At 41.0% G+C, this 20,330-nt stretch overlaps 1 protein-coding gene across 3 annotated transcripts; it reads right to left on the bottom strand.

Annotated features, from left to right (window-relative positions):
* Positions 1 to 6,454: 6,454 nt before the first annotated feature.
* Positions 6,455 to 20,272, bottom strand: SLU7 (SLU7 homolog, splicing factor). Of its 3 annotated transcripts, none has more exons than XM_069772738.1 (16): positions 20,164 to 20,272; positions 19,461 to 19,640; positions 18,660 to 18,813; positions 18,317 to 18,397; positions 17,563 to 17,727; positions 16,024 to 16,089; positions 14,376 to 14,423; positions 13,752 to 13,883; positions 13,375 to 13,472; positions 11,921 to 11,988; positions 11,584 to 11,723; positions 10,478 to 10,639; positions 9,923 to 10,027; positions 9,666 to 9,740; positions 9,308 to 9,412; positions 6,455 to 8,287 (listed from the first exon to the last, which is right to left on the bottom strand). In XM_069772738.1, exons 2-16 carry the CDS (start codon positions 19,622 to 19,624, stop codon positions 8,108 to 8,110), a joined length of 1,743 nt encoding a protein of 580 aa, XP_069628839.1. In that variant the 5' UTR covers positions 19,625 to 19,640; positions 20,164 to 20,272; the 3' UTR covers positions 6,455 to 8,107. The 3 variants fall into 3 exon arrangements, with proteins under 3 accessions (XP_069628839.1, XP_009926496.1, XP_069628840.1); XM_009928194.2 differs by lacking the exon at positions 20,164 to 20,272 and adding an exon at positions 19,813 to 20,157; XM_069772739.1 differs by lacking the exon at positions 14,376 to 14,423.
* Between the last annotated feature and the right edge of the window lie 58 nt (positions 20,273 to 20,330).

Genomic DNA, 20,330 nt, shown 5'->3' with positions numbered 1-20,330 from the left:
GGATGTGTGAGACAAAACACAGAGACTTTGCCATAGGGATGGCAGGGCGGGAACGCTTCTGTCTTTGGAAAGGGTTGGGATTTTGTTTTAAGCTTGCAAAGTAATTACAAAACCCCTAGCAATTGCTTAAGGTAAGGCAGTAACACCAGAAGCAGTGGCTGAAGCCAGAGTTCATCTTCAGCTTTGCCAGCACAGAAGTGTTGAGTCGCAGTAAATCCCTGTCCCTTCTTGTTTCTCCGCTGCAGCAAGTCATGGTGTTACAGCTCTGAGCAGGGTTGATATCCCGGCTTACACCAGCCCATTAAAGCCAGAATTTGCAAATGCCTTACAACTCTCAAAACAGACAGTGCTTCCCTAACAGCCCCCGGGGAGGTGCAGAGAGACAAACGGGGTTTAAGAGTTTCCTGACCCTGCTCCCCCCCCCCCTTCCCTCCCTCCCCGCGTTGCAGGATGCTCTGTGATGCTGGTTGGTACGGACCAGACTCATCTGTTTAATGGAGGGGTGGATAGAGTCTAAAGAGGAGCCGTGAGATGACCCAGACATAGAGCCTGGCCCCACGGGTGCCTGGGCTGGCAGCGTGGGAGGTTATGGGGGACCCATCACCCTGCCGGGAAGGCAGCGATGGCCCTGGGGCCATCATCACCCACCCAGAGTGGGTCACTGGTGCTCCTGGCCGCAGCCTGTGGGTCCCGGCTGCGGGTGTGTGGTTCCTGCTCTGCCCCAGCCAGGATCCTGCACAGGGCTTGGGACCAGGCGGGTGCTTGGCAGCAGGGCTCCAGATCCTGCCCTGCTGCTCTCCAGCCAGTAAATATTTTCTGCTCAGTGCAGATTTTCAGATGATTGGGAGTACGCTGGAAGTATCATTCCTTACTCTGCCAGAATTCATCGTTTTTGGAGCTGTTGTGGGTTTTTTTTTAAGCTTTCCCCTGCAGTTGCTGTTGGAACATGAGGGGAAAGTAAAAATGAAGTATGTATACAGTTTGCTTTGTGAGCTGTAACCAGTTCAGCTGCTTCTGGGAGGGGTGGGAATGTTTGGCCGAGGAAGCACAGGGCTGTTCTCGTGCTGTGCCGATGGTCCCGCAGCGCTCCTTCAGAGCCGGCGCCCTGGCCCCCAGCTCCTTGATGGCTCAGCAATGTTCCCTGCCATTGAACAACCTGCAGGAGAACAATCCCCCTCCCCAAACCCATGCAACCATCACCTTAAATTTCACCGGTAAGGGCTATTTTAGAAAAGCTGCCATATAGCTGCAGAGCTCTGGCGTGCCTGTGGAGAGCTGCCCCCAGCCCCACTGCCCCAGTGGCATTGGGGGGAGCGCAGATGGGGACACCCCCAGACATGGGCTCCGAGAGCTGCTCTCCCCTGGGGCAGCTCTGGTGATCGGTCGAGTATAAATTCTTACTTATAGCCTGTTTCCATAAAGTTTGTAGGAACCCAGTTCTCTTGGAGAGCTTCTCCCACCCGGGTGTGGGGCTGGAGTCAGCGAAAAGGCTCAAGGCATTGCACGTGCACGGGTCCTGCCTCAGGTTTCTTTTGAAACCAGATGAAAACTTCCCGAGGTCTTTGCCAAGGTGCCACTTGGATGGGTCTGGGAAGCCACAGCAGTTTCCTCAGGCACTAAAGGTGTTGAGAAGAAAAAGCCCTTATGCTTATCCCGAACCTGCCCTGTGGCAGCTGTGCTCGGGCACCGGCGCGTCGGGATGGATGCGAAATGGGCCAGGGATGAAATGATGCTTGAAAATACAGCAGTTCTGCCAGGCAATTCAAGGTGTGACTGGGGAATTTGCGGTTACTGGTGATTTTGTGCCCGGATCCACAGCGTGTTGAAGGCAGCAAGAGCCTGACCTAGTTCGGCGACGTGGGAGAGGCAGTGCTGGGAAGCTCCTGCCAGGCAGATGGAAAATATGTCTGCGCTGCAACGCCGAGCCGAGCTCACCCGGGGTCCCAGACAGCTCTGCTGGAGGACATGTTTGGCAGCACACTTTGTTAAATAAATAAACTGCCTGTTCACAGTGAAACAGAACAGCCCTGAGACTTGCTTCTCGGTTCATTTTGTTTCAGCTAGACATTGCAGGGAAGCGTTACAAGAGATCACGTCCCATCCATGCTGCTTTTTAGCAAAAGCCTCCCCGCCGTGACGAACGCGGTTTTCACCACGGATGGCAGGGAAGGTGGCTTGTTGCTGCGGTGCAGGGAGCCGCTGCGGGCCGACGTCCACCTCGGCAGACCCCCACGGGACACGCGTAGGAGCGGGGGGACCTCGTAGCCCCCACGCCAGCCCGGGAGGTGCTGCCTCCCCCCGGGCTGGGTGCTGCTCCTGGCTGGCGTGGTCCTGTCCCCCTGCCCGCATTCCCCCAGCACAACGCTCCGTGGCTTTACATCCGTTAGAGAAAGCATGTTGGGGGGATGCATGGCTCGTGTGGCAAGGGAAAGGTGCCTCATCCAGCACCTACAGGGTAGAAAGTGTAAATTTAGCTCCGCTATCACCTGTGCACACGCTTTGGGTGAGAAACGCGAGTGCCCGAAGGTGGGCGATCGCCAGCTCCCACCCCGGGACTGCAGGACAGGACTGCGTCCCAGCCAGGAAGGATTTTCCCTTGTTTTCCTTCTGAGCGCCAATGTGTTTCACCGCTACAGATGCCGACCTTGCAGCAACGACTTTGTAACCAAATAAAATGACTCAGCAAATGCCAAAATAGCTGCAGTTCACCCAGAGGCTGTAGGCAGCCTAAAATACAGCCTTCCCATTGCACTGGGCACTGGCAATAAAGGCGTACCTTTCTTCAAAGATGAGTGTAGGTGTTCGGGGTTTTTTTTTTCAGAGATACTAATGGGAGGGAAAAAGCATTTTTCTACCTGACAGGCCTCCTGGCTTAGTGTGGACTGGTGATTTGAGTAATTTTTATTGCCCTGCCTAAAAGGAGTTTGGAAGTCTGTGAGCAGTCTTCAGAGAGTGATTGTCCCTCTCCAAAAGCCCCCATAAAAATGAGTCAAATCTCTGTTTAAACTTAAAGGATGCCCTTGAGACCATTAGCTCTGCTTAGGAACTGCAGTCCTAACCCATTAAGATAAAAATAAATAGAGATTATTTTAGGAAGAGGTAAGTGGGAACCAGCCCAAGCACCAGTGAGCCACCGCAAGCACAGTGCAGATGTGTTAAAGTTGGGGTTTTTTTCTTTTGTCTCATGCACCTTCTAAGTCAAAGTGAAATTCAGCAATCTTTTTGACTTGCCACAATTGGCTCCTGCCTAGGTATCTAATAACATAGTTAGACAGGAAAAGACTCTTCTAAAAACGCCTTGTATTTCCCAAACTACAGAAAACTCCAGCCCTGCTTCTGGAGTCTGTAGCATCATCATCAGCAATCCCAGTACCTGGGGACACAGGCAGCATTTGCCCAAGCCAGGAAAGCCAGTGACAAATGTCACTTACCCCCGTCATGGTCCAGTGCCTCCATCCTTCAGGGCAAAGCAGCATCCTCCAGAGATGAATGAAAAATTACTTACATTGCGTGCGAGCAGTGACAGTCTCTGCAGATAGTAACAATTACAGATAAAATCCCCTCTCCTACTGCCATTTCCTAAGCAGAGAATTTTGCATTAGCGCTGGCTTGTGCTAAAAAAGGTCTTTCAGCTATTCTTAAAATACTGAGAAAATATTAGTATCTCAGTAGAATATACTGTGGGGCTGTGCTGCCTCTTGGATGTTGAAACCTGCAGCCCAGTGCTTTTGCTTCTGCACATGCCCAGAATGAGACCTGTTAAAGCAAGAAGGGACACCTGAGCAAAGCCAGAAGCCAGCTGAAGGCACCATTTTCCTCGCCCAGCTTGGGTCTCATGCAGCCCAGAGGCTGATGGCATAACCCTTTCCCAACCAGAAAGAACCAGGAGCAACGCTAATGCGAGGAAACTTCTCCTTCACCCGTGCTGCTGTAGCGGTCGCCTTGCTAACGGGGCACCACAGCAGGAGACTTCGACCTCAGGCCTTGCGCTCCAGCATCCACTTCCCCAACGCACTGTTAGCATACGTCCTAGCAGCTTGTGAACAAAAAGCAGCAATGGGTTAAAACTCTGCTGTGATGGTGGTGTTGGAGCCAAATCTGTAGTTCCTAGCTTTGTATTAAAAACTGAGAACAAATGCATAGGCAAACGTGGTAAGGCTGTAAACGCATCTGAAAAAAAGTCCCACTTGTAAGAGATGTGGTGGAAGATTATAGAGCAATGGGCTGAGGACTGTGCTTAGATCCAAATGCAGTGCAGACCAATGGCTGGGTGGAGGCTGTTTCTAAAATGCTTTGCAATTACTGGAATTACTTTTAAGACTTTGTAGGTTAGAAATCTGGGGTTTGCTAATGTGTCCACTAAGCAAGGTTTTCTTAGGCAAAGTGATTTTATTCTCTTTTCCACTGAGGTCTGAAATGCGCTGCTATTTTGCAGAAGCAAAAACCATCGCTATCTACTACCCCAGTGGGGTTCTGGTTAGGTCACCTAAGAGACATGAACAGATTTGTTTCATGTAAAATAACTAGTTTAAGTTTGTTATTATTCTAGTAATATTTCTGTCTATTTCTTTGTTGCATCCGTCAAAACAAATGCAAACAGGAGTGCTAACAGAACAATGGGGAGTTGTCTACATGTAATTCAGGGCATGGTGTTTTGGCCTGAATGGGATAATTTAAGTTATACCCAAAAGTGGTACGGAAAACTGCAGTTACTAGGTTGCATTAGGCACTAGTGGGCACAGAAAATCCTGTCTCTTCTTCTTTTTTTTCCTAAAAGTTGAGCTTCATTTCATCTTTAACTAATTGCTATCATTCCTGCTTTTTTCTGATCCCTCAACAGCCTAAAACAATTACACTCATGTAGAACAGTGTGCAAACCCACTCAGGAAAGCCATAAAGATCCAATTACAAAGAAATGTAGAGACAGTAAAGGAACTACCTTCTGGCATGCCTTGAAAGATAACACAGAATGCTAAACTGTTCAACAAAAAATAAAGGAGAATGTTTTAATCTACATGTTTTAAAAATGCAAATGTCTTCAAATCAGCTGGCGAGTTAGTTCAGTTTGCAGACTTGAGTATGCCTCAGACAATCAGAACTCAACAGGATGAAAAATGAGGCAATCAAAGCAATTGTTGACAAAGGGAGGTGAGAAAGTAATTTTTGAGATTTGCCAAGGGCAAGATTCAGAGAAAGCTACCCAGGCTGTGCTGGGAGGGTCTGTCTTGTATTATGATTTGAGAATTTGACTAGTCTGTGTTACCAGGCTAAGGAATTTCCTCTCACCTTGCTTCTGTCTTTGTGCATGTGAAAAACAGGAGTTCCCAACTTCAGCTGCTTCTGCTAAAGTATGCTCATTTTCATTGTACGTTCATTTTTGTCCAAGCTAGCCTACAAACTTGTTTCAAACTCATTTTAGAAAGGAAAAAATTCTTCTTGTGCAATAGGAAGCAGTCTTTGGATATGCACAGTCATATTGCATGCCAAATCCAAGGGGAAGCAGATGGAGGAAAATTAATCCTCATGATCAGATCCACAATGTTCTTTAACATTTAACCTTTATGATATAAATAGGACAACATGTTTTAAGCTTTATTTGTCCTTTAACTGTTGAGACTGATCCAGACAAGATCTACTCTGTATCATTCACAAGCTCAAGGGAACTGTATTTTGAATAAAAGGCTACTAATTGCTTTTTCCCCTGGAGCTGCCTTCTGCTTCACCAGAGAAGAAACTGGTCCATCTTCCCCATAGGCTCTTTCTTAGCAGAGCGAGACACAGCATGCCAGAAAAGTTACAGTCATGTCTTCAGGTATTGAAAAGCAAATCCATCCACATGAGTATACTTAAGGTGGAATTCAGTATGTTTACGTGTAATAAGCAGATCTTCCTCTAGCACTGAACGTGTTATATTGGCTTCTAAAATACACACACCTTCAACTCTCTCCCCATTTTTCTCTTGAAACTAAGAAAAACACTCACGAAACAAGAGTTTAAAACTGAACTTTACAGGCTGCCTAGACTGGTGAATTATTTGTTCTTCATTCTAAATCACTCTTTTCAGTGTTATTTCTGGATTGCCGCCTCTACTTTAAAAAGAACGAAGTCTCTAGCTACTTTTAGAAAGGTATCTAAATAGCTCAAGAACTGATAACATGGACCCTTCTGACATCTCATCTTCCCTCAAACTGAACTTGGCACTGACCAAGACAACAGCAGTTGGTATCTCTGCAGCTGGAGGTATGCTGGCCAGAACTTCAGATGTTACAGCCCTAAGAAGAATCATAGGATCTCTGGAACACAGTAAATATTCAACCTAAAATTTTGATCATCAGTGAGAATATCACAGATAGTTTTAATATAGAACTACATTGCAGACTAATGCAGAATTTCCATTATTAACTATGTATGCTAAAATACTCAATCGTCAAAGCAGCTGTGAAATCACACACACGACACTTAAATGTATGTTTATTGTATGTAATTACTTGTGGAAAAGAGCAGTTTTCCCTGGAAATTATCTGTAACTTAGAAAGGTCGAGACACGAGCCGATCTGGAAACTTAGAATGAGAGTCACTACTATAGCGGAAGGAAAACTATATCCCTAATATTTTTCCCCCTCTGACTGTCTAAATCCACATTGTTTGTGAAAACATAAAAGCAATTTCTGCAAAAGCTGATTTCTACTCGTTAAAGTTTCTCCTTTCTAGTACTTGGCTATATTAACAATTCCACTCCCAAATCTTTGATCTCACTAGTTGGTTATGTTTTTTGCAAGCGATAGGAGGATTTTAAAATCAAGTTTTATAAAATAAAAGTCTGCAGTCAGATTTATAAGCCTTATAAAATAAAGTCTGCATTCAGAATTAGTATGCCTATAACAAAACCAAAGGGGAAGCAGACTTGGAGAAAACCTAATAAAAAAAGGAAACCAGCTTTACAGGTGGAAATTACAGGTACAACATGTTACAGGTATAACATATCGTTTCCTTTTCTTCCAGTAACTTTAAGCTTCCTTCATTGTTTACAAAGTGGAAACTGTAATCAGGTTCTTAATTTTAAGAGGAAAAGCCAGGATTTCGGAGTCTTCCTTGTCCTACCATTAATATAACCACATGAAATGTGGTCATAAAAGCCATGTTTAATAAGACAGTTTAAGCCAAAACAGAAGTAATTCTCAAGCCTTCCAACTCTAAGTCATGCTGTGAAGTCCTTCACCCATTCCTTCAACTTTTAATAAAGGGGAAAGCTCCCAGTTTAAGGACTAATATTGCCAAACACAAAGCAGATGCTGCTTCACATTATCACAAGGTATTAAAGCCTGACACTTGGCATTACACCATGTAACAAGATTCTGGAAGTTTTAAGGGTAAGATGAATACTGTTATCAAACAGAAAACCAAAGAACTCAGATCTTTGCAACTGAAATTTATATGTTAACATCTGCAGAAACAGAACTAGAATTTAAAAGCTCTACACTCAGAAGCTAACCTCTTCATTAAAAAGACTGAGCAGCATTTAAGACCTTTATATTAAATTAAACAAAACTGTACAAAGCAATCAATTTTTACATTTCCAAAATACTTACTAGAAAGTGATCAAGAAACTATTTCTCCTTTTAAAGCCACGTGACAGGCAACTCCCTTTACAAGTAAGAGGCTTCAGTAGCTTAACAATATTTTTTTCAACAATTTTCGTTCTATATTAAGTGACATCTGCTGACCATTTCCTTTGAATAGTCAGTTTTACTGAATGTATCATGACTTTATGTATTAGCTGGCCAAACAAACCTAGAATTCCAGTCAGTTCTCTTCCAATAAAGAATTTACAGAGTAGGTGTATGTATTTTATATATAAATTTTATATATGTGTGTATATATATATTTGTGACTGTATATGTATACATACACACATATATAAAATTGCTGTAAGTATTGGACTGCTTATGTCTGTTGAAAGAAGTTTTCACCAACTTCTTTGGTGAAAAAAAAAAAATCTCTGCCACTTCTGGCACTTACTAGACACAAGGAAGGTAAGCAAATGTCTACAGAGTTGTAAACAAGTATTGAAAAAAAGTCTTGTGTATTGGAATGATTTTCACTGTGACTACTGTCCAAGAAAAGAGGCCATGGGATCATCAGGTCTCTGCCGTTTCATTCTATAGGCTTCCATTTCCTCTTCTGTTGGCTCCCTGGTTTCATATACGCTGTTGTATGGTCTCTTCCTCTCATCTAACTGCATAATTTCTTTAACGTGGAGAAGACGAGCCTCTTCTGCATTTAGTGCCTGAAATGAAAGCAAAGGAAAAAAAAACCCCACAATGAAAGTTAAGCAAAAAAACCAATGAAAGTTTGTATTAGATTCTAGTATAATGAACAAACAGCAGGCAGAATGGGGGGGATAAGCAATGCACATCTGTCTGGCCCACCTACAGCACACTTCATTTAATGCTCATTTGTTAGTGTTTAATATAAAATGATGGTAAAATGGTATTTAGCAAACAAGATACTTTAATCTCTTTCCAATTGCCAAAATCAAGTAAGAAATTCCTTGGCCTTACCTAAAATGTAATCATGATCCAGCAAGTACAAAAGCAGATAAGCAAGCATGTGATCTTAGTGGCTTGGGTTTGTTTGCTGGGTCTGTTTGGTGGGGTTCCCCTCCACCCTGCCTTGTCAGGGAGTATTGTTTTTTTAAATGCTTTTTGAAATACACATTATCCCATTCCTCAAACTACTACTGTTGCTCCTTCTTGCTATTGAAAAGAAATTGCATTTGTACCATGCTTTGATTAACCATAGTTTAACATTAGTTTCACACTCTGAATATCCAGAGGCAGGCTGCTGTGCTTGTGGAAGGGCTGTTTAGCAGCAGTGAGTTGATAGCTTGGTGGATGGATTTACTGCATTAACTGTGAGACTGGGCCCAAGTCTGGGATAAAAAGTGCTACGTTAAGCTTTGACAGTGCTTTTGACCTCTCCATCTTTCTTCAATACACAAATCATTGTGTTCTGCAATGTCTTATATAAATCTACATCTGTAATAGTTGCCTAGACAAGAAGTGTTCTAAATCATCTAAACTAAGTCTTCCAAAACTAAGTATTTATTGCATGTTTGCTTGAGAAATAGGGAATGTGCTTTAGAACATCTAACAGCATGTTAAATTTGCTTTAGCTCAGAATTAGCATCAAAGAACATCCCACAGAATACCACAAGAACTGCCTTACAGGCTTCATAAAACTGACATTGTTGTAAAATATATTTCAAGTTCTTTTTGCCACAAACCCACTGATGAATATAGTGCACCTTTTTAAGTTTTTCCTGCTTCTTTTTCTCTTCACCCTCACTATCTGAATTTGAGCTCCTTTTGTGCTTCTTCTTTTTCTTCTCTTTCTGTTTCTCTTGGTGGATCTGTAAGGTGAAAAACCAGTGACCGTTAAGATTCAACTTGCAAGCTTTAATAATGTTCAAGCCATTAAATCCCAAGCATCTACTAATGCTATTTGAGAGCTTAGTTTTCAAGAGAGATGTTAATTATCTAACAATGCAGTCTAATAATTTTCAGACATTATGACTCACATAATTTTGTAGTTACACATATCTTTCCAACTCTTAAAATGTGGAGGAAAAATATCTGCCTTCCTGAGAAAGGAAAACAACTTACCTCCATCAGTGTTTTGGGTTTTGTCATGTGTTCTTCCTCCCTGGGTTGCTCTTCCAGTAAGCTTGCTTCAGTATTCTATACAACAGACAAGAGAAAGCATACCCATTTACTAAGCACATTTGAAAGGGAAAAACCCCTCCAAAAACCCAACCCAGCCGAACCAACCAACCAACAAAAAAGTGAAATAGTCTAAAACTTGGGTAGGAAGATGAATGCTTTTTAGCTCTTTCCAAGTGACTAAATAACACAATACTTACAGCAATTTCTTTCCCAGCTTCTCCTGTACAGTATGAATACTTGACAAATGAGTGGCAGCATTTGTAACCCCACTTGCCTTCCTTCCAATATGAACCCCAAATGCACTGAAAGAGAAGACACCATGGCAGTTATGTCCATCATGATACCCCCTTAAGAGGCAGGCTGCAATTTATTCCTGAGTTTATATCCTGATAAGTAAATTATTCAAACAATCCAGAAGGGAAAGTTATGAGAAATACTTTTGCAATTTTACATTAGCCTTACAGGTACAGTTTCAAAAAAGAGAAAAGCAACAGGATGTGGTCAAGTTATATTCAAAGTCAAAGGGAAATACAGTAACTTCCCCTTTAAGTTTGCCATTGCAACTCCTCAAATTCACATCGCAACCATGACAATTTGAAATTCCTCCATAGTAGAAAAGGGAGAGTGTCACATTTGAGACAGGAGAAATTTATTTGCTGTATTATATTGTACTGCATCCTACCATACCTCATTCCCTTCCAATGGGAAGGAATCTGGTTTTTTTTATAATTTTAACATAAGCTAGGGCTTACTGTATGGTTGTTGATCTTAACATCCTCTTCATATTTAGAGCAAGCAATAGCTTTCTCTTGTCCTTTGATGACTGTTCCATGCCTAGAGTACTCCACATAATCTTCCGTTTGAGCTAACAGCAGTTCAGCTGGTGGTGCATCTAGGTGTTCTTGTCCTCCATACTAAAATGCAAATAGAAAAGACATATAATAGTTTTGAAAAAAAACCCCCACCTTTTATGCAGTTAAGTATACATTTCAAAAATGTCACCTTCAGTACCTTCTGAAGAAGACATAAAAGAAGTGGATGGAGACAGTTTAATCTTTAGTGAATAGATAAGAGAGAAATACTTCTCCTCCTATTGCCATTGTGGTGTTTTTTGATGTTTTGGTTTTTGTGTGTTTTTTTTTGTTTGTTTGTTTTTGGTTTTTTTTTTTAATGCCTGGAGGATTACAACAGTGATATTCCTGACTCAAAGCAGGAAAACTTTTTAGACCAAACAAAAAGGCTCTGGTATAACCAGAGCAGTACTTCCTGTTCCCCTTCAAACTTGAATGTAGACAAGGTTAGAATCTAAATGGATTACTTAGTTCTTTGTCAGTTGTCCAAGAAACTAGCTGCAAAATATAAAATAAATATTTATCTAGAATACTGCACCTGAAACTTGAGTCTGAAAATTCTGCTTTTCACATATAAGAAAAAAGAAAAGTTAAAAAATAATTTTGGGAGATAGTAACTTGGGTATTTTACAAAAGATAACACTTCTAAACTGTGAAAGAATTTTTCAACCACTGGTATTATTTAAAAAAAAAAAAGACCCAAACCCTAAATTCCCACTCCTACATACTGCTGTCAGATTTTTCACTGGAGAAATTCTGACAGTTAAGGGAAGAGCTCCCAATAATCCAAAGAACTACCAGCAGATCTTCAAAGGTTCCTATATTAAATAATATAATGAATCCAATTGATAAGATAGTGTGTATAGATATAAAATTCTTTTTATAAATCTAAGCTACTGAGAACAGCTGATGCATTTTCACATAGCATTAGTAACCTTATTTGTTCCCCAAGACCCAGACTTCAAACTCAACAGAATTCTAATTAAATAAAACCAAAAGTCTATTACCTTCTCTAGGATGCTTTCTTTCTGCTGTGCCTTGAAATCTTCTTTTTTCACTTTGAAGGATTTATAAAGTAGCTCTAATTTTGTAGGGTCTGCTTGAAGATGAACTTCAGAGCCTTTGTCATAAGCCTCCCAAGCAAAAACTGTGTACACAAGAGGTTTCACTCAATATTTATTCTAAAACTGACATAGGCATCAAATTACAATCTTTAATTCTGCAGTAATTTGAAAGAAAGCCTCAATCTAAGAAGATTTATTTCTCTTTTGCAAGAAAGCATTGTTAACTTAAGTCTTTTAAGTTTGTTTCCTTAAAAAAACCAAAACCCCAAAACCCACTTACGCTGAGTCTGTGCCATTGAAATGGTATCTCCAGTGTAGCGAACAAAGTTGTCACCTGCGTAACCAACTCTGCAGAAAAGAACAATATGATTCTTAGCATTCAAGTAATGTGATTTCCTTTTAAATAAAATCATAGAACACCAACAGGAAAGTAAAAATTCTCCTTTGTGCCTTGAGAGTTAAGAATGGAGGGAGAGGAAGGAGCATTCAACTCTATACATGAAATGAAGTCTGGGCTCCCCATAGAATCATGAAAGTATACGATAGCAACTCAGAATACCTGGTGCCTACGTTTACATGGAAACATCTTATGACAAAACCTGGAGCTCTGCCTGGAATACCAAGCACCAGGAGTCAAACTTTGATCGAACTGCACAATAAATATGCATAAATGGTAGGTGATATTCTAGCATAGTGATTCTCAGCTTTTGGATTTGTGAATCTCTCCTCCTGCCCAGACCCAGTGTATTTTACTGAGTTAAAGCCTGGTAATAGCTTTACTGCTCTCAGTTACCTTTTGTACACCCCTTGAAGAGATTCAGAATGAGCATATGAAACACAGGCTGAAAAATCAAATAACGTTAACAACCCAATTTCCCACTCTTTTCATCTGCCCAAAGTCCCTCTGAATAATTTACAGTCTGCAAAGCTGTGGCAGAAACACAGATTCAACAAAGGTCAAATTATGACTCTAGAGAGAAGTGAAAGCATCTGCATCTAAAAAAAGAATTGACCAGCATTATTCTAGCTGGGGGCAAGGAGAGGTGGAAAGAGTATTATTTGCTAGCATTTAGCCACTGCCATTCTATTTCAGGCAGCAAGCTAATCCAATTACTGTACTCTGAATAAATGTTTCTACTCACAGCCTGTCTACTCTGTAAGTCCACAGCACTACACAGGTCAAGGCGGGGTCACAGCTCTAGTGCTTGACTTGAGTTTTAAGTGAGACAGCCTTATGTGCAGCCAAAAGCCAGCCTATGGCATTTTTTAATTAAGTTATCTAGACAATGCCAAAGCTTTCAGACCTTTTCTATGCAGACTCCATTAATGTATGAGGAGCTCTTGCTCCTAGTTCAAGCATTTAGTTAGGTACCACAGAGAAGGGATGAAGTTTAAGATTTGGTTACTGAAATACTTCACAAATATCATTATTGTTTACAGGTATCACCTCTAGATACAGCAGTGTTCTAACCCTTGTACAGATCATTACACTAAATAGTGGTCCATATATCCCTGAAGATTAAGGGCCAGTATTACTAAAATACCACTTTTATATACTAAACCAAAAAATGCTGCTAAATGAAACAATTTTTTCCATGTTTACTACTACTTCTACCCATAATTGTCTAGGGATTCATTAGTAAAAGGACATACAGATAAAAGAAAATACAGAACTATTAATCTCATTTTTAACAGTTTTGTTGGATACACAAGCATGACCCTGATTTAACTTACTCGTCTGGATTCTTGCCTGTATTGGCATATGGGTTCTCCCTCATTGCTCTTGTTTTGGGATCATAATAAGCAGAGTTCGGATCTAGATTCCTCAAGTACTAGGGAAAGAAAACAACATACAAGATATTCGATATTTATTATTTTAAAAGAACTGAAGTTACTCTTGTATCGCCCAGCTTAGACATTTTAAAAAGTTCTATCTGTGTAAAAGAATGACCTTGATGAAGTCATGACATGAGCAGGAATAGAACTGAGAACAAACGTTAACTTCCAAACCGCAAGACCCATATGCAAACTCATTAATAATTGAGCGTACAATTTTTTGAAATTAACTCTCACGAATACAAAAGAATATCTGTAAAGAATTCTTTACTCACTTTTGCAATATCTTCCCGAATACGTAAATTTCGAACGGTGATACGTCTTTTAGAGTCAAAGTTCTGCCCAGGCATATCAATGTCATCTGCGTATTTATCTTCATCTTCATCTTCACTGTTATGATCTCTTTCCTGAGGAAAGATGGGAAACTTCTAAGTAAAAGAGGACATTCACTCCAGAGACAAGTATGAGAATCTGATTTTAGTGGTTTCATTAAAAATTCTGCAATCCCTGTAGTTAAAAGCTGGCATCATTTACCTGGGCTTAAGTGTGCTGTCATGCTAATCTAACATTCAACAGGTTTCAGGTTTTTCAGGTTTCCTCATACGGAAACAGTTACAGAAGTGTAACTGTGATGATATTAAGAAAACAGTTATCTTGGGCAAAACATACCACATATTAAAACTAGTTATTTGCTTGTATCTTTAAGGTTTGACAACACACAGGAATTAAAACAAAACCAAAAATGCCTCTGTGAAATCCGACAACCTATGCCCAAAAGAATAGTCAGCCAGTGGCATGAAGCCAACATTCAAACCCTTATGCCACCCTTGTTTCACTGATCCACTAACTACAGGTCTTTTTTTCTGCCCATGGTGTGATGCAGTGGGTAATCATCTTACTGTCTGTGAATTTGGTTCCTCTTCTCCCCACTGGTGTCTTGGGGAGTTCTGCAGCAAACAAAGAGCACATCAGCAGAGAAGACAAGATAGTGGGGAGAGGACAGAGGGCAGGGATATAAAGAGCAATCAAAGCTGAGTTTTATGTTGGATGCAAAATAAAATTTACCTGTGACACAATATGCACAAAGATTGCTATATAAAGGTCTAGGAAAGAGCTCTATTACAGACACGTCGGAGACCTTTTCACTGTATTCCCAATTAAATTTTCAAGCTTTTGCAAGAACAGCAAATTCTAGAACTGTCACTGTTATTTAGAGCTTGCTATGCCTTTGAACACTAATGGTTTAGACTAGAATATTTCATATCATGCAAATATAACCAACATTCAACTCTGAAAGCTTAAAAAAAAAAATTAAGATGACATATAGCAAGTATTTAGTTAGGATTGACAGGCATACCGAGCATGAATCAGAAGCCATAATTTAATCTGGAGAAATATAGTCAGAATTTATTCTTTTAACCTGCTTAGCCTCTAACTTGAGAATACTTGCAACAGTGAAGATGGAAACAACTGTGAGTCCTGGAACACTCATCAGCAAACTGGCCAGCACTGACTATGCAAAGCAGTCTTGGTCTTCTCCATCAGAGACAGCTCTTATGTTTCAAACATACTGTTCTTCTTACAGCTCCATTTTATACGGAATAAGTGTATGGAAGCCAACAATGTTTCCTTTGTGGTGAAAACAGGCATCAAAAAGAGAAAGAATCTTTTCTATCGGGAAGGTCAGAACGCTGTAGTTTGTGCTGGGTTGGCGATTAAGTTCACTCTGCCATCTAGTGACAAAATGCAAGGTGACAACCTCTGGAAAATGGAGGCCCAGTTGTATGTAGTCTTTTGCTTGGTGTTTTCTTTCTCACAGTGTTGATTAAAAAAAACCTACTTCTGACCAGTAGCAGTCTCTACTTTTCCCCTACTTTATAAACTTGGAATATTATCAGAAATGCCTTTTAAAATTATAATTTTATATCAAAGAGTATCAAAAGCATTGTCTATAATCCAAGAGGAGCTTGTAGAAGTTAGTGGAAGATGCAAACTCTGCAGTTATAAGCCAGAGGGAAATACATATGCTCAGCCTTCAAATAACCAGAGACACTGCAAATAGTCATAGCAACGACTGAAGAAGAAACAAGTTTGGTTCTAAGATAAAGAAAATACCTTCCTATTCCAATTTATACTAAGCATTACTAAAACAATCCACAGTCACGTACTAGCTGTTGTCTCAACATTAGTCAGACGTAACAATCTTTAAAAACAAAAAAAGCTTTTCAGTACATGAACAAAATTACTACATGGAAAACAAGTTTTTCTGACCCAAAATGCCGTGTCATTAACTTTCGCGAGAATAATAATCACACAGAATTTTTGCCCATAAGGCGAAAACAAAACGACTCTTATTTGAAAGAAGATGCTTGAAATTCTTGAATGTGACACAGAATATGCTGGTGCTAGGAAAATCTTTAAATTACTGAAGGGCATAAAAACCAATAATAGACCCTGTATAGAGAGTAAAAGCATCAGAGAGCAGGAGTAACCTGTTGCATATTTATTCAGCCTCAACAAAAATAAATTGGGCTTTAGTTTACTTACCACTTGCTCCAGCTTTCCTGATGCTAACTCTTCCTGAAGCTTCTGGGCTTTCAGTGTACGTTTGGCCTGTGTATCATGAAAATGCATTTGTTTTAGTATTTCTTTTTAGTAGTGAGTGTGTAGTAATACTTACCATAAGCATCTCTTGTGACTGCTGTCATTTAAAATGTATTATTACAAAAAAAAAAAAAAAAGGTTTTTTAATTCTCTGGGTGCTTGTAAAAAATCAGCAGCCTAGAGCTTGTCACCTCTACTCCTATGCTTTACCACATTTGTTTTTTGAGCCTCAAGGAAATGAAATTATGTATACTAACCATTTTACTATTTTATATTATACTGTTAAATGAAACAGTTTACTAGAATTTATGCAGCTATACCATTACTATGAGATAGTTTTATAATTGTGTCCTCGTACTCTAGTTAGAAACTTCAGTGCTTAAGGTACTTCGTGACTGATGCTGCAAGCATTTATGGTTCATTCAGGAAGCACCAAAGTCTAGCATCTAAAGTAAGATTTTAAAGCTGCACATAGTGAATTTTTGTATGTGTTTGACATCACAGAACCATAGAACAGTTGATATTGGAGGTACCTCTGGAGACTGCCAAGGACAATCCCCCTGCTCAAAGCAGGCGTGCCTACAACAAGTTGCCCAGGACTCTGTCTAGGCAAGTTTTGATTACTTCCAAGAATGGAGACTCCCCAGCCTTACTGGGCAAGCTGTTCCACTGATCACCCTTATAGTACAACATTTTTTTCTTATGTTCAAACAGAATTTCTTGTATTTCACTTGTGCCCACTGCTTCTTGTCCTGTCCTGTCACAGTATACTATTGAGAAGAGTCTGGCTCTGTCTTTAAACACTCCCAGTAGACATTTATACACACTGATTAGATCACACTTAACATTAGCTTTTCTACACACTATAGGAAAATACTGAGGACCAGGCACTGAAGGTAGTTAAGTTAGGCGCCTAACTACCTTTTGGACCAGGTAGCCAACATCCAGCCAAGGTAGTGAACTTTTTTTTTTTTTTCCTTCTAAAAAGTTAATAACGTCCACATGGATTTGGTGCATACAGATAGAAAGTTAACTGCAACAGCAAGGTGCCAGTCTGCACAAAGACAGGTACAAACCGTCCACCGCTCCATCATGGCAACAAAAAGGATTCATAAGTAAAATAACATGAATGAAGTTACAAAATAGATATAGATTTATTGGCTCTAACACAGCCAGATAACAAACTCGTTTCTTGCCTGCAATTCAATCTGTGTCTCGGGTAATAAATTCTACGGCTTGTCTATTAGAAAGTAAGCAATCTGGGGAGACACTTCATTTATTGTACAGACCCATACTCAGTTGCCAGTTCTGATCTGAATTTTCAGTTTAGGTGAAGTTTGCTATCAAACACAGAACCCATCTCGCTTTTTCATTATGAATACAGCACAAGGTCTAATATTAACAGTGCACGTAACAAATGTTCCTCCTCCCAGCCAAGCCAAACACTAAACCTTTCCCTAGTAAACCACAGAACCTACACACCAAATCAACTTTGGAATACTCCTCTACAATCTTCATGTGCTCTTCTGGGTTATAACCATTCCAACGATCTCGCTTTCCATCATAATCAAACATCAGTTGAGGCTGCACGTGTTCATCTGGTGCAATATTCATGCCTGTGTATTTTGCTCCAACTTTCCTGGGTCTCTGAAAGGAAAAAAAAAAACCACGGTTGGATCAGTCCATTACACTAAAATATGTTACTCACTCAGATATCCCTTTAAAAATAGTATCAATGGAGCTCCTCTGAAGCCAGTTAAATTCAGCACTATCAGCCTGTGAATTGTAAATAAACGCAAGTAGTTCATTTCTGTATTTTAACTGACTCCAAATCCCATCAATTTCTAACTCTATTTGCCACAATTAAGAAAGCACTTGAAACACAGTTTCTGGGGATGGCTTTAGCTGACATGAAACAGAAAGACAGGCACAGGAGCACTTGAGTTAAAGCAAATTAACATGAAAAGCTAAACATTTTCACCTATTATTGCAGTGCTTATCACAAACAGAATTGATGAGCAACACCCTGAATAGTATCATTTCTTCCCCTTCACTCTTCCTGCATAACAATTTCTTTAGAAATTTTCAAGCCACCTTTCAATGCTTGTAACCTTTTTCAAAATAGCTTTTCCAAAACTAGTAGTTTTTATTTTATCTATAGCCAGCTGTTTTCCGCTAAGATTAGAATTCACATTGTTTTCAAAACCATTAAAACATCAACAAAAGTCAAGTTTACCTCCATGCAGTCTTTCTTTTTGTGTGTCAATGCACCACAATTCTCGCAAGCTCCTTTACGATATCTAGTTGCTACAGCATGCTAAACAACAAAAAAAGACAGTGTTGTATAAACTTGTGGCAAGATTCATATACGTGTTCCCAATAACCATTTTTTCAATACAACTAAAGTGTGCATGGTCTACCCAAACTCATAACACATATTTTGATTACTACCAGACACTGTGACTTGCCTGCTGAAAAAGAATTCCCAGCTCCTGTCTCCCTCAAAAACATGTAACCAGAAATTATTTCCTCATGGAATCAAACCAATCTTTATTTTATGACAAAAACATTTTACATACCTCTTGAACTCCTCGTTTGTACCAATCTCCAGAGGAGCTATACTGTTTCTGCTTCTCTGGCTGAGGTCTCTGATGCTTTAATGTAGGTCTTTTAGAAGGATCTATGTACCATGGTACTGAGGATATGTACTGAGGAATATGAGGATTGATATCTCTGTAAAAGATGTTGTGTAATAAATACAGGGCATAGGGAAAAAAACCCACAACAACTTAGCCTAACAAATAACTCTCACATTAAAGTTCAGGGCTTTGGAATCGATAATAAAATAATGAAGTTGTTACAGTGCATTGCAAAATAAACTCTAATTTTCCTAGATAAACACAGACTTTCACTGAGATTTTCTTGCCATCTAATTCACCTAAACTGCTGACTCCAAATCAAATACCTTATTCTATGCAATGTTACTGAGCACAAAAATAGTAACATGTCTCTTCTCAGAAGTAACAAGCCTTGTAGAAGCAAGAGAGGGAACAGATCAGGTATGCAGTAAAGTTCCCCAGTAATACTTTTTGGTCACTTTCAAAACACCACTTGCAAGTAGCCACACAGATGGGACTTTTTAGCAGCACTGTCAATAGATCACAGTAGATAAACACTGAACCTACATTTTTTTTGAAAATATTTGTTTTCTGAGGATGACTGGAATGTTAAAAGCAGATTTACAAAGTTCAACTGTTTACTTCTACAATGAGTCATGTAGAAATCATGTATCACCCTCAGGATCATTCTGTAATCATAATAGGAAAAAAGTCATTTTTAGCCAGTAGCTCTAGAATAACCATAGCTTTAATAAAACTTACTTTCCTTCTTCATCCACTTCAGCGGGTGCATTTCCTAGTTTTCTTTGTTCTTCTAATTCTTTTTTTTTCCGCCAGTCTTCCCTTGTCATCTTCTTTGGTTCCTCCAGGCTCACATCATTCGATCCTCCTGAAGGTGTGGCGTTCATTACCGTCCCTGATGCCATTTTGTTTTTTCCCCCTCTAACAGAAATAAGAGGAGAACAAAGTCTCACAGATCAATACTGTCTGACAGCACAGCTCTTCAGCGTGGTTTCGCGTCATTCAGGGTAACCAGTGACGCTCTATTACGCGTTCTTGACGTATGCCTTAGCACAACAATAAGCACCACTGCTGAAAAAACCAACAGCCTTACTAATGTTCCTCTTCTCCGACCAGTATGATCCCTGGTGGGGACGAAGAGCAGCAGCTCAGCACACAGCGTCAGGACACACACCGCTGGGCCCCCCCAGCCGGCGGGGAGGGGGCCACGGACTCCCCCGCTGCTGCAGAGCCGGCGGACAGGCCGGGGCTACCGGGAGGCCCCGCCGCGGCCCCGCGCAACCCCGGGCCTACGCGTCCCCCGAAGGCGAGGCAAGAGAGCGACCGCGAGGAAGCAGCACCCCACCGGGAACCAGCCCCGGCCGGCGAGGACGCGGGTGCTCCCCCGGAGCGCAAAGCGGCCGCCCCCGCCCGGGCAGCCGACCCCCGCCGCCGCTGCCCGTACCTGCTAGGCCGCACCGCCACCCCACAATGCACCGCGCCCCGCCCCGCCCCGCCCCGCCGAGGCGGAGTCACTGCCAGGGGCGGGGCCCCGCCGTCACCACAGGAACGCGGCGCCGGGGCCTGGGGGGGCGGGCTTACCCCTGCGCTGGCCGGCCCCGCCCCCGGAGC

The sequence above is a fragment of the Haliaeetus albicilla genome, chromosome 27 (assembly GCF_947461875.1).
Source record: "Haliaeetus albicilla chromosome 27, bHalAlb1.1, whole genome shotgun sequence".
In the NCBI taxonomy this organism is placed as follows: Eukaryota; Metazoa; Chordata; class Aves; order Accipitriformes; family Accipitridae; genus Haliaeetus; species Haliaeetus albicilla.
This window is presented reverse-complemented; position numbering and strand designations above follow the sequence as displayed.